At 37.9% G+C, this 15,911-nt stretch overlaps 1 protein-coding gene across 2 annotated transcripts in view; it reads right to left on the bottom strand.

Annotated features, from left to right (window-relative positions):
* Positions 1 to 15,911, bottom strand: part of BCLAF3 (BCLAF1 and THRAP3 family member 3) — a 63,629-nt gene that overhangs the window by 31,727 nt on the left and 15,991 nt on the right. For both annotated transcript variants that reach the window (XM_034755692.1, XM_034755684.1), the window contains exons 2-7: positions 10,261 to 10,334; positions 6,504 to 7,082; positions 5,483 to 6,148; positions 2,320 to 2,498; positions 1,067 to 1,181; positions 729 to 792 (exon numbers count right to left, since the gene is read on the bottom strand). In XM_034755692.1, the coding sequence (XP_034611583.1) occupies positions 729 to 792; positions 1,067 to 1,181; positions 2,320 to 2,498; positions 5,483 to 6,148; positions 6,504 to 7,082; positions 10,261 to 10,301 (1,644 nt within the window). In that variant the 5' untranslated portion in view covers positions 10,302 to 10,334. The remainder of the gene's footprint in view (positions 1 to 728; positions 793 to 1,066; positions 1,182 to 2,319; positions 2,499 to 5,482; positions 6,149 to 6,503; positions 7,083 to 10,260; positions 10,335 to 15,911) is intronic.

The raw sequence follows: 15,911 nt of genomic DNA, 5'->3' as shown, positions 1-15,911 counted from the left end.
GGCCTAGTCCCACTTTTCTTATTTGCATCTTGTTCTGATATCAGAGAACACCAGCCAAGTATCCTCAAGTCGGTGCCCTTTTCCCAAACACTTTAAGCACCTAGTGTGAAATGCAGTGCAGTGCTTGAAGCCTGGGTGCTTATCTGGATCCACATTAACTAGATCCTAACATTTTTTAAACAATATGTAAATACAACTATAATCATTAAAGTACATTGACAATACAGTTGGTTTGAGGTAAATAGTGCTGAGGCTGCTTGTGCCTACAAAAAGAGAAGTACTCAGGACAACTATTTAGTTTAGCAGGAGGGGAAGGAGCTTAGAGCCTTTTATAACCCCAGGTGGAACACTGGATCCATGGGTTAACTGGCATCAGCTCAATATTTAAACTGCTTTCAAATGGTCCTGGGTTCACAAAGCATAGCATGAGTACTCAAAGACTTCAGTTAACGCAGAACACATTTGCCTGCTTATTGAATGGGGAGGGAAATACACGATACTTGGACTGTCAAGATTCAGTTTCTAAATCTATGTGCAAAAAAAAAAAAAAAATGTGGAAAAAAATTAAAATGATCTTAAAATTGCTTGATGGTTCAGTATTTGTATACTAATGGGAATGTTATGGACGAGTTACAAGAGCATGAAAAAAGGATTACAGAAGTGCTAACAGATTGTCATTGTAACTTATTCTCCCCCCCTCCCCATAAAAAAACAAAAAATTAACATACCTGTCCAGATTCACATGGCATAGCTAGTTTATTCTGAAGTTCTGCCAAAGATATATCAATTCTCCTGAAGTAATAAACCGAAATGATACAAGAATGAGTATGCCACATTTAAACATGGAAGAGAATGATCACTTTAAACAAAAAGCCATGGTTATTACGGCCATTTTAAAAATAATTATACTACACAATTGCATGCTATGCAATTTACAGTCCACTAAAAGATGCTGAAAGAAAAATTCCATTTATTTCATATTCCACATTAAGCTGCACGTATAATATAAAGGAAACAATTAAATAGCTGAATCAATATAAATAATAGCACAAAGTTTATGCTTTACCTGTGAATTTCTGGATCTGAATATATTTTAACTTCATTTAAATTTACAACTGGTTTATCTTGAATTTTTGAGAAGCGTTCATTTAAAGTTAGGTCAGATGATGTAAAATAATTTGCTGTGAAAATATATTAAATGCAAAAATATTACTTTATCATTTGTATTGCAATTGCACAACCATACTATTAAAATATTAACTGTACAAAATAACACTGAACGCTGACATTAAATCAAAATAAATCCCACTTGAAATCCAACCCTAACTCACACTGCTGAAAGATTAGTACTTTAACAAATTGCATACATATTAAAGCAGCCATCCTAGTACTTTAATATTTAGTATATTAGCAACAATGGATTTAATCATTTCATTTTTCAATTAAATTAATCTCAACATAAAGAAATGTAAGGGTTTACCATCTCTGTTAATATAATAATTTAAATACTGGTACCTATGGGTTGTCACAATCAGCACTGCATAGAAGTAGCACTACAACAAAATTAATAAGGTTAAACTGAAAAATGAAAGGAGCAGAAAATGTAAATTGCTTATAGTTAATTTTGAATAAAACAAAGTATATTTTATCTCACTCCTTTCCTCCCAAGAAAAGTTATATGAGAGGCACCAGTATCTCTCCACTGCAACACATAAGCCCTGGTACTGCAATATGGGATGCATATGGGTGCAATAGTTTATGCATATAGATTACCACATAGAATTGAGGCCCTAGCTTTGTATTTGTTTTGGCTTGGCTGTAAATGAAATGCAAATCAAGACCATTTTTACTTAATATAAAAACTATGTAACCAAGTGAGGCCACCAATTAAGAGACTACTTTTGTCCCAGCAGTCAATTTCTAACCCCACCTTTAACAATCAAGAGCCCCAATGTCCTACCACCTTCTCCAGGCTGCCAAGCCCTCTGCGTATCCCTTACCCACATTCACTCAGGACAGAACCCCAACTCTTTCTCGACAAGCAGGTTAATTTGATCGCTCCTCTAGCAAAACCCTTCCTGAACCCTTAGTGGCACACCAGATTTCCTCTACGCTAGACTACCAAAACCTTCACATCAGCATTCCTTGTCAAACATGCCCAAGGCCACAGCCACCCCACATACTGTTCAGAAACCCGCATGAGGCTTTACTTGTCTTGTTCTATTTGTATTCAAATAGCGAGTATTCTTGTAGATACAAAAACATTTTAATTAACCACATCCTAGTTTATATGTTCAAGCATAAAATATTATAATTCACCTTTAACTTGATGGATAATTGTTATGATTTCTTGAGTAAATTCTTTTGATGGGTTGTTCTCGACATTTTGTGTTACAGATTCCATGTGTTCAAACACTGGATGAAAATTTTCATTTTTCCTGCCAACAGCAACCAGATCATGTGACATCTGCCGCTCCATAGTATGGCTAGAGGCAGTCCTAGAATAAATTTGCATACATTTATTTAGTAACTTTCAGAGATACTGAAATATTAATAAAAAAATAAAATAAAGAGTAGATCAAGAGACAATTTCATCTTAGGGAAAGGTGGAAAGAAATTAAAGTCCTTTTCACATTTTAAATCAAGCACTACGCGAGGAACACAGATCATGAAGACGACGACTGAATGAGGGATGAAGGAGAGGATAGCACGGAGACTAGGCGTGAGCTAGGACTGGATTTTTAATGATTATATGTATTTGTAGATTTAAAATTATGTAATGAACCCACATAATCAAATAAAAATAAAGGAAAAACATGTATTGAGAAACAGCCATTACTATAGGCATATGTTCCAGCAGAAGATCTGGAGTGATTTTGGAACTCGGCAGGATGTATCTCCATATTCGAAAAGAGGGACTATATTGATTTCCAACAGTAGAATAGGCTATTCCCTCCCACTCCTACCCCCTCAAACAATGATCTAATTTTTGAAAAGTCTTGTGGCTGACTATTGCAAGTAACCAGCTTGATTGGTTAATACATCAAAGGAGAAGCAAGTATCTGGTGTTTCTGTCAGTATGTTTTAAAATTTCTAAATTAAGTTGGTCTTCAAAATTGCTGCATTTTCTCAAACTATTTTGAGACCAGCAATACTTTTAACAATCTTATTCTGTTACCCTCCTTACAATGAATGCTTTAGTCATTATTTAGGAAAATACAAAATGCAGAACACCTCTAAGTGTTCCACATTATCATCTTTTTCATAAAATACAAAAATGTTTTGGAATTTTTTTTTATTGTGCTTTTGGAAGGCAACTCTCTATTTTCTTCCAACAAGAAGCAACAGAAGCAACATTTAAATAATAATGAGCTACATCAGACATAGCTGTTCCTGGAAGGTCTTGAAAACTCCGTTTGCCTATTTGCCACTGAAGAATAGGAAGCTTTCCAATGAAAATTAACGGGCCTAAGCAACCAACTTCTGCAGAAATTAAGTTTGTTTTTGTTTTGTTTTGTTTTTTTAAATGAAAAAAGAATGCAAAAAGTGTCTTCCAAATGTGAAATGAATGACAATCAATGTAGTGTTGTCTTGCTTGGACTGCAAATAAATTTCCATCTCTACTGTGGGTGGCTTTCCCAAACATAAACAGAGTGAAATTAGCAAGACATGGCCAGGTTATTCAGTACTGTTTTTCGGACCCTTGTGGGAAGCAGTGAAATGGAGAAGAATCACGTCATGTATATTGCCACTCAAGAAAGCAGGAACAGCAGCCCAAGCACAGGTGCCACTGTCTCTCAACCTCCCTAGTGGTACAGCCCTCTATAGTCTTTCATATTGGCCTCTCTTCAGTTAGTACACTGTTCTCTCTAGTCTCCGTAACTCCACATTTTATTACTGATTTCAGGCAGAAAAATATACAAAAGAAACTTTGATGGGGAGGGAAAAATACTGTGGGAGTAGTTCCCTTGATATATAAGGAGTTTCTAATTGACTATATTCTTTTGCTATTTCTTAGACTGAGGTAGTTTATCAATGTAATGAAATACCACTCAGACATCTAGAACGTTGGTTTATTGGTCACCTTTCAGAAAATACATCATGAACATAAGAACTGCTATACCAGATAAGACCCGTGGCTCATCCAGTGCAGTCTCCGCAAGGGAAGTTTCTTCCTAACATTTGTCAGACGTTGGCTTCTTTTATAAGGGAGGTATGACTGTTTGCCTCCCTTATAAAAATCTTTCTCCTACCTTATGTAGTTATCCAATTCTTTTTCTAACTAACTCTTTCTTGATTAAATCTGGTCATCCGCAAGATTTTGCCACTTAGCTGTTCAGCCTCTTCTACAGTTTATTAATATAATAATAAACACTAGTCCTAGTAGAGAATCTTATGACACCCAACTGCTAATCTTTTGCCATGCTGCAAATGGATAGTTTTCTGTCTCTCAGCTAAGTTATAATTCATCATAGTACTTTACCTCTCGGACCGTAACTACCTAGTTCTCCTACCCCAACCCCCTCAAAATAGCTTCTCGTAAAGGACTGTCAAGGTTTTCCAGCCCAAATTAAATAAACCATCTCGCCCAAATTATATAAACCAACTCTCCTTTATTCACCATCATGTTAATATGTTAGAATAATTCTAGTATACTAAAGCATGATTTCTTCTCAAGAAGTCATACTGGCTTGTCCGTCCATGTAATTTTCATCTAGGTATTTATATTGCAATTTCTACTAATTTACTGGTACTTAAGTAAGCCTGATAGGGATGATCATAGAAATTACAATCAAACACCTATTTAACATAGGTACAACATTTGCCATTTCCAGTCCTCTGGCATAATGGTTGATTATGATAATGTCATATTTTTGTTAGCTGCTAGTGACTTCACTTTCAAGCTCAAGCAGAACTGTTGCAGAAATACCATCAAGCCCAGGTAACATGCTGCTGTTTAATTTAGTTTGTTCCAGCAACACCTCTTTCAACACACTTGAATTATACAGCCCATGAATGTACCATTTTGTTCTATAGTTTTACTGGATTTGAGATCTTAGGTGTTTGAGATTATATACATTTTAAGGCAGTAATTTTCCAAAGGAGCCTGATGGAGTTAGGTACCCAAGTACCAGTGGAAGTCAACGAAAATCCCATCCTAAATGGTCATTCCAGAAGACAGGACAAAACCAGATTTTTACCTGGTTAAAAAAAAATCCTAGGTAGATAAATCCATCTCAGTGAGAGGAAGGGAAAAAAAGCATTCCCCCCCCCCCCCCCCCCCCGCCACCACATCCTTATAATCAGGTACTATTTTCCTTTCAGAGAAACAAACAGTAACTCAGAGTTAGCAAGTTAGCATTTTTGTACTAAAGAACAACCACCTTATTTTGCTCTAGTTACCACCTTAAGAATCTTTGGTTTCTCTAATATTCACAACTAAACAAGAAAGGAAGCATGAACAGGTAAGAAAAAAAAATACCTGTACTTGTTCATCATTTTCTTCATATCCACTTTGATTGTGAGCAGCTCCTTCCTAGGAGTGACATCTGACATTTTCACATCTGAAACTGTATGACTTGTGTCATGATGGCTATTAGAAGAATCTATTTTTTTTCTGAAATCCCCTTCATTCCTTACTCTTTCCTTCTTTGTGTTATTAAAGGGTCTCAGATCAACATCATTTTTGTAAGAGTTGGCACATGCATTGCAACCCTTCTCTGAACTATATTTAATGGGTACTTCATTATGCCCTTCTTCAGTCTGTCTTACTCTTCCACCACTACAATAATCTAACTCTTTGCTATTCAGAGCACCCTTAGGAGAATTATATTTTTGGTCTTCCTGCTTTATATACTTCTGAGCTCTATCATCAGAAAAAGATTTTGTCCCATCTGGGTGTCTATGATGTTTGTAACTATAGTCATATGCTATCTTCGTAACAGAACTCTTTGTGTACTCCCTTTCAGCAGAACGATGAGCTTGTGGACCAATGTTTCTTTGCTCCTCCTTTTTTTGGTAGGGTGGAAAAGAACGATCTTGCTTCCATTTGTGATTTCTTGCTATTTCTCCACCGTCATATCTCTCAATTTCTTTAGCCCTTTTAGATGTATGCCCATGTTCTCTGTAATCACGATCTTCAGGATACCTGTGTTGACATAAAGCAATTTACACTTGCACTAGAGAAGAAAGTGAGAATTTATGTGCAGAATGTTGGATAGCACGGCCTTATATGCAGAATGTGTGGCAAGTTAACCCAAAATCCCTCAAGCCAGAATACAGAAGTGCAGGGGCACTTAAAAGGAAAATATTATCCTTTTATACTCTAGCCATGTACATGATTTACTTAAAAAGATAAATACTTCTCTACCACCAGTTGCCCACAATTAAACTACAAATTGATAAATGCCTTTCAAGGTGGAAATCTTCAACTACAACGAAACTAGACTTTCACTTGAGGCTTTACACCACATTACCCAGGTTTAATTATTTTATTCCTATACCTCTTCTGCAAAGAGCTCCTTGTCGTAAATTCTTCAGAAGCTCTTCGGAGCGACTGACCATATTTGTCTTCCTGAAACTTCTGGTGCCTCATTTCATCTTCATGCCATTTTCTTTCAAATTTACATGAAGCCCCTAATGGTCTATGAAAAGGTTTCATTCCTTTTTCATCTCCAGTGACTCTGAAGTCCTCAGGCATATATCTTTCTTGCATTTTGTGTGGGTAAAAAGGTTGATCATGTTCTTTGTAGGATACTTCTGAGTATTTGGGTGGAAACTGATATCTCCTGTTGCCTTCACCCCTTTCTGATGAATGTGTTCTATAGGGTTTATGACTATATGTATCCTCTAAAGGAATTCTTTTTACATTTGGCAAAGATGATCTATGCTCATAAATTCTGTGGTGGATATTCCCATGTGGTGCAAACATAGAATTGCTTTGTCCGTATTTCCCATCTTCTACTCTCCAAGACACAGGTTTCTTTAGGTCCTTCCTAAATCTCTTATATTCACAGTCATAATTAATATGAGCATGTCTTTGTCTATGGTGTTCTGGACTCCTAAATGCAGGTGATAAGGACCTACATAAGAAAAAGAAAGATTCCATTTTAAGTGTTACAAAAAAAAACACATACAAATTTGTTGTTAAAACAAAAAATATATTCAGTGCAAAAATAACTTACGCAGTATTACTGCAATGTTATGGTTCTTAATTTAAACAAGCCAAAGTATTCAAAATTATGAAGTCCAAAGCAATTGTATCTCAGCTAGAGCGGATATAAAAACCTGATTTTTCCCCTAATGAAAAATTACCATGGGAAAATACCAAATCTTTTTAACTGAAAATTTTCAGGTTTTCCACAATTTAGAAATGTCACTTTGAAGCATGATGTTTAATTTCAAAATTTCTTTTTGAACAAAATCAAAAATGTTATTGAAATTAGCCTTTTCCTGCAGAAAATTCTGATTTTGTCAAAACCACATTTGCCACTAGGAAAAGTTTTCATAAGTCAAGAAATTTAAACCAGCTCTAATCTCTGTCTTCTTGCATATAAATATTAATGTTTTTGCTAGTAAGTATATACCTGAATATGTTAAATGATACTTCCACACGTTCATTTAAAAACAACAACAAAAAACCATGATTGATTGCACTTTCATATGCAAAACTAATTATTCAAATGAACAGTGCCCCATCACAAATTCAAGTGACACTTCCACATTAAAATCAATACTCCTCCATGTGTGATGAAAGCATGTTGGATAAAGTATGCTCATCTGATTTTCAAAAATGCTGAGGCCAGCTATGCAGTTTTTTGTTCTTTTTTAAACTGCCAGACACCTACTAGTCAGAGGCCATTCCAAAAGAATAAGACAGTAGGAACCACCAGTGAGAATCAGGAGGCAATCCTAGATCAAAGCATCTTGTATTTAAACTAATCAGTTACTGAATATTTACAGCAAACTCTGCAATCAATCCACAGATTTAGAGAACCCTTGAAAAAAGCTTGAGTAAATTCCAAGAAAATCACTATCTTCTTGTGGATTTTTCCTTAGCAAATGCAAAATTCATTGCAGATTGCTAGCTCAATTCTAGAAAGCTGTATTCAGCAAAAAAAGCTGTCTGCAGACTCAGGACACCATCACCACCTTTGAAAGGTACGTTCACACCAATTGGGGCCAACTAGAAACGTAGTGGTTGTTTTGACATTCTGCAAAAATTGATAGCATGCACCCCTTTCCCTCTACTCAGCAGGGAAAGGCTTCATCCAGCCTACCCAACAAACCACCTCACTTAATTGTTAACCAATTTGTTTTACTTTTTTAAAAATGGAAGTGGAATTTAAAAGCTGTCACAAATTAAACTGGTGCCATTCATGCACGAACTCCTTGCAGGCTTAATGATGCTTAAAACCTATTACCACTTTCTATCTGGCTCAAATTTCATGCAAGTAAGAACTCAATTTACTTTTGAAAACTTGCTTTTACAGGTTACATAAAATTAGTATTTTATAAAATAAATATGTTTTCTTTGAAATACATTTTTAGTCTTAATATCTTTTTGTTCTGCTATCCTAGAAGATACAGGCTGTTTTATAAACTCCTATATAAAGCTATGTTCTGAAAACAAATATAAACTAGGGCTATCGATTAATTGCAGTTAACTCACGCGATTAACTCAAAAAATTAATCGCAATTAATCACAGTTTTTAATTGCACTGTTAAACAATAGAATACCAACTGAAATTTATTAAATATTTTGGATGTTTTTCTATATGTTCATATCTATTGTAATCTGTGTTGTAACTGAAATCAAAGTGTATATTATTTTTGATTACAAATATTTGCACTGTAAAAGTGATAAACAAAAAATAGTATTTCTCAGTTTACTTCATACAAGTACTGTAGTGCAATCTCCATGTTGTGAAAGTGCAACTTACAAACAGATTTTGTTGTTGTTACACAACTGCACTCAAAAACAAAACAATGTAAAACTTCAGTGCCTACAAGTACACTCAGTCCTATTTCTTGTTCAGCGAATCGCTAAGACAAACAAGTTTGTTTACATTTACAGGAGATAATGCTGCCCTCTTCTTATTTACAATGTCACCAGAAAGCAAGAACAGGCATTTGCATGGCACTTTTGTAGCTGGCATTACAAGGTATTTACGTGCCAGATATGCTAAACATTCGTATGCCCCTTCATGCTTCGGCCACCATTCCAGAAGACATGCTGATGACACAAGTTAAAAAAATAATGCGTTATTTAAATTTGTGACTGAACTCCTTGGGGGAGAATTGTATGTTCCCTGCTCTGTTTTACCTGCATTCTGCCATATATTTCATGTTATAGCAATATCGGATGATGAACAAGCACATGTTGGCATTTTAAGAACACTTTCACTGCAGATTTGACAAAACCCAAAGAAGGTACCAATGTGAGATTTCTAAAGATAGCTACAGCACTCAACACAAGGTTTAAGAATCTGAAGTGCCTTCCAAAAACTGAGAGGAACGAGGTGTCGAGCATACTTTCAGAAGTCTTAAAAAAGCAACACTCCAATGCAGAAACTACAGAATCCGAACCACCAAAAGAGAAAATCAACCTTCTGCTGGGGGCATCTAACTCAGATAATGAAAATAAACATGCGTCAGTCTGCACTGCTTTGGATTGTTATTGAGCAGAACCTGTCATCAGCATGGATGCATGTCCCCTGGAATGGTAGTTGAAGCATGAATGGATATATGAATCTTTAGCGCATCCTGCACATAAATTCCTTGCAATGCCAGCTACAAATGTGCCATGAAAATGCCTGTTCTCACTTTCAGTTGACATTGTAAACAAGAAGCGGGCAGAATTATCTCCTGCAAATGTAAACAAACTTGTTTGTCTGAGCAATTGGCTGAACAAGAAGTAGGACTGAGTGGACTTGCAGGCTCTAAAATTTTATATTGTTTTATTTTTGAATGCAGGTTTTTTTTTTCATAATTCTACTTTTGGAAATTCAACTTACATGATAGAGAGATTGCACTACAGTACTTGTATTAGGTGAATTGAAAAATACTATTTATTTTGTTTTTTTACAGTGAAAATACTTGTAATCAAAAATAAATATAAAGTGAGCACTGTACACTTTGTATTCTGTATTGTATTGAAATGAATATATTTGAAAATGTAGAAAACATCCAAAAATATTTAAATAAATGGTATTCTATTAACAGCTCTAATATAAATCATAATAAAAGTTAAGCATTTACCTGCGTTTCCACCTTGGTGATCTTGATCTAGATCTAGCCATCTTTTAATGTGTGTGTCAATTAGTTTCTTGAAGCTATAAGAAAAATATGAATTATTAGTCTATTTAGAGAGCTGTAATACAGCTATCAATAGGAGGCCTAGACATTTTTTATTTATTTTACAAGATTTGTATTTAAATCTTGTTCAGTTTTTTTTAAAAAGGTAAAAAGTGATTAAATTCCCTTATATCACTTTTTAATCCATTGGTGACACAGCCTTTCCCAGTGGTGACTTGCTATTTCTATATTTAGGTTTTTATAACCTGATTTAAGACATATTTAAAAACATACAGATGACAACAAATACAATTTCAACTGCAGGAATAGCTATTAGAGCTTAACAAATCATTCTATTAATTGCAATGAGAAGTAGGACATACTGAATAGTCCCAATGAAGACCACAAGCATTCAGATATTATGATAGTGGGTAACCTTTTAAAAACCTAGAGCAACAGGTGTGCTAAGTCAGGAGCTAACTCAGCACCCTGTCACTTTAGCACCCATCAGGAAGCAACCCCAGTAGGTGGGATTATATAAACTGACAGGAAGAAAGTCCAGGGGTGAGGGATCTTGAGGTACACAGGACTAGATGCCGCTAGTACAGTTCCCTTCCCTAGAAGCAAGTGGGGAAACTGGCTAGGGACTGTAAATATATGTAAACAACGCTACAGGCTATGGCCTGCTGGAAGAATACAATAGAACATGGTGGTGATGGTGAAAGAGACCTGGAGTAGTAGTGGTGAGTTGCTGCAACTGGAGAGGACCTCCAGAGAACCATCCCTAATACCTGGATTCAGTTCTCGGTTTATCGAAACCAGCGTTTTCTCATCGAGATGGGCCATAACCTACCCATCCACCAATTTGCAATAAACTGAAGTTTCTTACTAGAACTATACTTTACTACAGAAAAAAACCACAAAGTAGTAAACATCAAATATCTGAGTATTAACCTTTGGTGAATCCTTCCATGTGGCGTAAAATGAAGGAGTGCTACCAAAAGGCAAAAAAGCTGGCAAAAACCTTGTAATGGAGCAGAGATGGTGACACACACCCAAAGGCATTTGTACTGAGTGCCTCACAAGAGCTCCAGATTTAAAGTAATTTTGATCATCAATGCTGAAGTCATGTGCATGAAAGCCACACTACTAAAATGGCAGATACTTATTATAGACAAATGGTTTCATTGTACTTTATTTAAAAATTATAGGCCAGATTGCAAAATTTTTACCCACACTGAGTAGCATCTTATTCCAAAAACAATCCCGCTGACATCAACGGTATCACAATAGGGGCATAAGTGATTTCCCACTTGATCCAATGCAATGAAAATCTTTAAAATCTTGGCTAGTGAACATGTTGGAAATGGTTTCGCAAGGGAGTTCTCCAGGTGAAGGGGGAGCAAATACAGGACCCTTGGGGTAAGTGACTGTCTGTAGTGTGTGTGTGTGTTTGTTTGTGTTTGGGGGTTACTTGCTGTGTGCTGAGCTTGTGTTTGTCAGTCTGTTTGTTTGTTTGTTTGAAGGACTGTGTGCTGTGGCTGGCAGTTGGAAGCTGTGAGCTTCAAAGGAAGGTCTGAAGGCTAGAAGCCTCTGGTAATTGGCTGAGCCTTAATCAGTGGGCGGGACATTCACCCAGGCCAGGGCTTTATAAAGCAGCGCACAAGCGACCAGGGAGCTTTTGCGACCAGGGGCTGCTAACGGAGTTTCACAAGGGAGTTAGGAAGGGAGCGTGGGTCCCTTGCCGGTTCTATCTTATACCCTTTATTCCCCTTAAAACCTATAGCCCAAACTACATTCAAAACTTCTTGCTTTAAACAACCCCTTCATTAACTAGGAGAAAATGCAGGCAGAAACCCAGCTGCAGAGTGGGGGCTATCCAGTTTATTGCACTGAGTGTAGCATGTATGATTACCTGCCCTGTGGGCGGGTGGCGTGTGTGTGCATTCGGTGCAAGGAGCTCCTGGCCCTCAGAGACCACATACGGACTCTGGAGGCAAGGGTGGCGGAACTGGAGGAGCTAAGGGAGGCAGAGAGGTATGTTGATGAGGCTTTCCGGGACACTGTAGAATTGTCCCACCTCCGGTCAGACAGCCCCTGCGCTGTTGAGGAGAATGAAAGGCCCAGGGAAGCAGAGCAGTCAACGGGAGCAGAGGGAAACCTTCCCATAGTTACAGAGGGTCCTGTGGCACCTTTGAGACTAACAGAAGTATTGGGAGCATAAGCTTTTGTGAGTAAGAACCTCACTTCTTCAGATGCAAGTCTGAAGTGAGGTTCTTACTCACAAAAGCTTATGCTCCCAATACTTCTGTTAATCTCAAAGGTGCCACAGGACCCTCTGTTGCTTTTTACAGATTCAGACTAACACGGCTACCCCTCTGATACTTCCCATAGTTGGGAGCCTCCTTCCAGACGGTGCTGGGGTTGCCTCTCGCACTGAGGTTACCTCTCCAGGGGAGGGAACTCCAGTTGCTAGGAAAAGGCAGGTATTAGTATTGGGAGATTCGATCATTAGAAACGTAGATAGCTGGGTTTGTGATGACCGGGAGAACCGTATGGTGACTTGCCTGCCTGGTGCGAAGGCTGCGGATCTCTCGAGGCATCTAGACAGACTTATGTGTAGTGCTGGGGAGGAGCCTGTGGTCATGGTACATGTAGGTACCAATGACATAGGGAAGGGTAGGAGAGATGTCCTGGAGGCCAAATTTAGGCTGCTAGGGAAGAGACTGAAATCCAGGACCTCTATGGTGGCATTCTCAGAAATGCTCCCAGTTCCACGCGCAGAGCCAGGTAGGCAGGCAGAGCTTCAGAGTCTCAATGCGTGGATGAGACGATGGTGTAGAGAGGAGGAGTTTACATTCATTAGGAACTGGGGAAACTTCTGGAATGGGGGAGCCTATACAGGAAGGATGGGCTCCACCTAAACCAAAGTGGAACCAGACTGCTTGCACTAAACATTAAAAAGGTTGCAGAGCAGTTTTTAAACTAGGTGATGGGGGAAAGCCGACTGCTGCAGAGGAGCATGTGGATCGGACAGAGACTTCTCTTAGGGGAGAGTCTAATCATAGAGAATCTCCAGGTTATAGTCAAGAGCAGAGAATGGAAGAGGATAAAGTAGGGGCCAGATCAGATGATAAACATTCACATAAAAAAGAATCTGATACATCAGAAAAGGGCAGACAAATAAACAGTGACAAGTTTTTAAAGTGCTTGTACACAAATGCTAGAAGTCTAAATAATAAGATGGGTGAACTAGAGTGCCTTGTGATAAAGGAGGATATTGATATAATAGGCATCACAGAAACCTGGTGGACTGAGAGCAATCAATGGGACACAATCATTCCGGGGTACAAAATGTATCGGAAGGACAGAACAGGTCATGCAGGGGGGGGGAGTGGCACTATATGTGAAAGAAAATGTACAATCAAATGAAGTAAAAATCTTAAGTAAATCCGCATGTTCCATAGAATCTCTATGGATAGAAATTTCATGCTCTAATAAGAATATAACATTAGGGATCTATTATCGACCACCTGACCAGGACGGTGATAGTGATGATGAAATGCTAAGGGAAATTAGAGAGGCTATCAAAATTAAGAACTCAATAATAGTGGGGGATTTCAATTATCCCCATATTGACTGGGAACATTTCACTTCAGGATGAAATGCAGAGATAAAATTTCTCGATACTTTAAATGACTGCTTCAAGGAGCAGCTGGTACGGGAACCCACAAGGGGAGAGGCAACTCTAGATTTAGTCCTGAATGGAGCGCAGGAGCTGGTCCAAGAGGTAACTATAGGCAGGCCCGCTTGGAAATAGTGACCATAATACAATAGCGTTCAACATCCCTGTGGTGGGAAGACCATCTCAACAGCCCAACACTGTGGCATTTAATTTCAAAAGGGGGAACTATGCAAAAATGAGGGGGTTAATTAAACAGAAGTTAAAAGGTACAGTGACTAAAGTGAAATCCCTGCAAGCTGCATGGGTGCTTTTTAAAGACACCATAATAGAGGCCCAACTTCAATGTATACCCCAAATTAAGAAACACTGTAAAAGAACTAAAAAAGAGCCACCATGGCTTAACAACCATGTAAAAGAAGCAGTGAGAGATAAAAAGACTTCCTTAGAAAGTGGAAGTCAAATCCTAGTGAGGCAAATAGAAAGGAGCATAAACGCTGCCAAATTAAGTGCAAGAATGTAATAAGAAAAGCCAAAGAGGTGTTTGAAGAACGGCTAGCCAAAAACTCCAAAGGTAATAACAAAATGTTTTTTAAGTACATCAGAAGCAGGAAGCCTGCTAAACAACCAGTGGGGCCCCTGGATGATCGAGATACAAAAGGAGCGCTTAAAGACGATAAAGTCATTGCGGAGAAACTAAATGGATTCTTTGCTTCAGTCTTCACGGCTGAGGATGTCAGGGAGATTCCCAAACCTGAGCTGGCTTTTGTAGGTGACAAATCTGAGGAACTGTCACGGATTGAAGTGTCACGAGAGGAGGTTTTGGAATTAACTGATAAACTTAACATTAACAAGTCACCGGGACCAGATAGCATTCACCCAAGAGTTCTGAAAGAACTCAAATGTGAAATTGCAGAACTGTTTACTAAGGTTTGTAACCTGTCCTTTAAATCGGCTTCTGTACCCAATGACTGGAAGTTAGCTAATGTAACACCAATATTTTAAAAGGGCTCTAGAGGTGATCCCGGCAATTACAGACTGGTAAGTCTAACGTCTGTACCGGGCAAATTAGTCGAAACAATAGTTAAGAATAAAATTGTCCAACACATGGAAAAACAAACTGTTGAGCAATAGTCAACATGGTTTCTGTAAAGGGAAATCGTGTCTTACTAATCTATTAGAATTCTTTGAAGGGGTCAACAAACATGTGGACAAGGGGGATCCAGTGGACATAGTGTACTTAGATTTCCAAAGAACCTTTGACAAGGTCCCTCACCAAAGGCTCTTATGTAAATTAAGCTGCCATGGGATAAAAGGGAAGGTCCTTTCATGGATTGAGAACTGGTTAAAAGACAGGGAACAAAGGGTAGGAATAAATGGTAAATTCTCAGAATGGAGAGGGGTAACTAGTGGTGTTCCCCAAGGGTCAGTCCTCGGACCGATCCTATTCAATTTATTCATAAATGATCTGAAGAAAGGGGTAAACAGTGAGGTGTCAAAGTTTGCAGATGATACTAAACTGCTGAAGATAGTTAAGTCCAAAGCAGACTGTGAAGAACTTCAAAAAGATCTCACAAAACTAAGTGATTGGGCAACAAAATGGCAAATGAAATTTAATGTGGATAAATGTAAAGTAATGCACATTGGAAAAAATAACCCCAACTATATATACACAATATGATGGGGGCTAATTTAGCTACAACAAGTCAGGAAAAAGATCTTGGAGTCATCGTGGATAGTTCTCTGAAAATGTCCACGCAGTGTGCAGAGGCGGTCAAAAAAGCAAACAGGATGTTAGGAATCATTAAAAAGGGGATAGAGAATAAGACTGAAAATATATTATTGCCCTTATATAAATCGATGGTACGCCCTCATCTCGAATACTGCATACAGATGTGGTCTGCAAGGATTTTTGCAAGGATTCAGTTGTTTT

The sequence above is a fragment of the Trachemys scripta genome, chromosome 1, assembly GCF_013100865.1.
Source record: "Trachemys scripta elegans isolate TJP31775 chromosome 1, CAS_Tse_1.0, whole genome shotgun sequence".
Classification (NCBI taxonomy): Eukaryota; Metazoa; Chordata; order Testudines; family Emydidae; genus Trachemys; species Trachemys scripta.
Note: the sequence above shows the minus strand (reverse complement) of the source record. Positions and strands in the feature narration are given on the sequence as shown.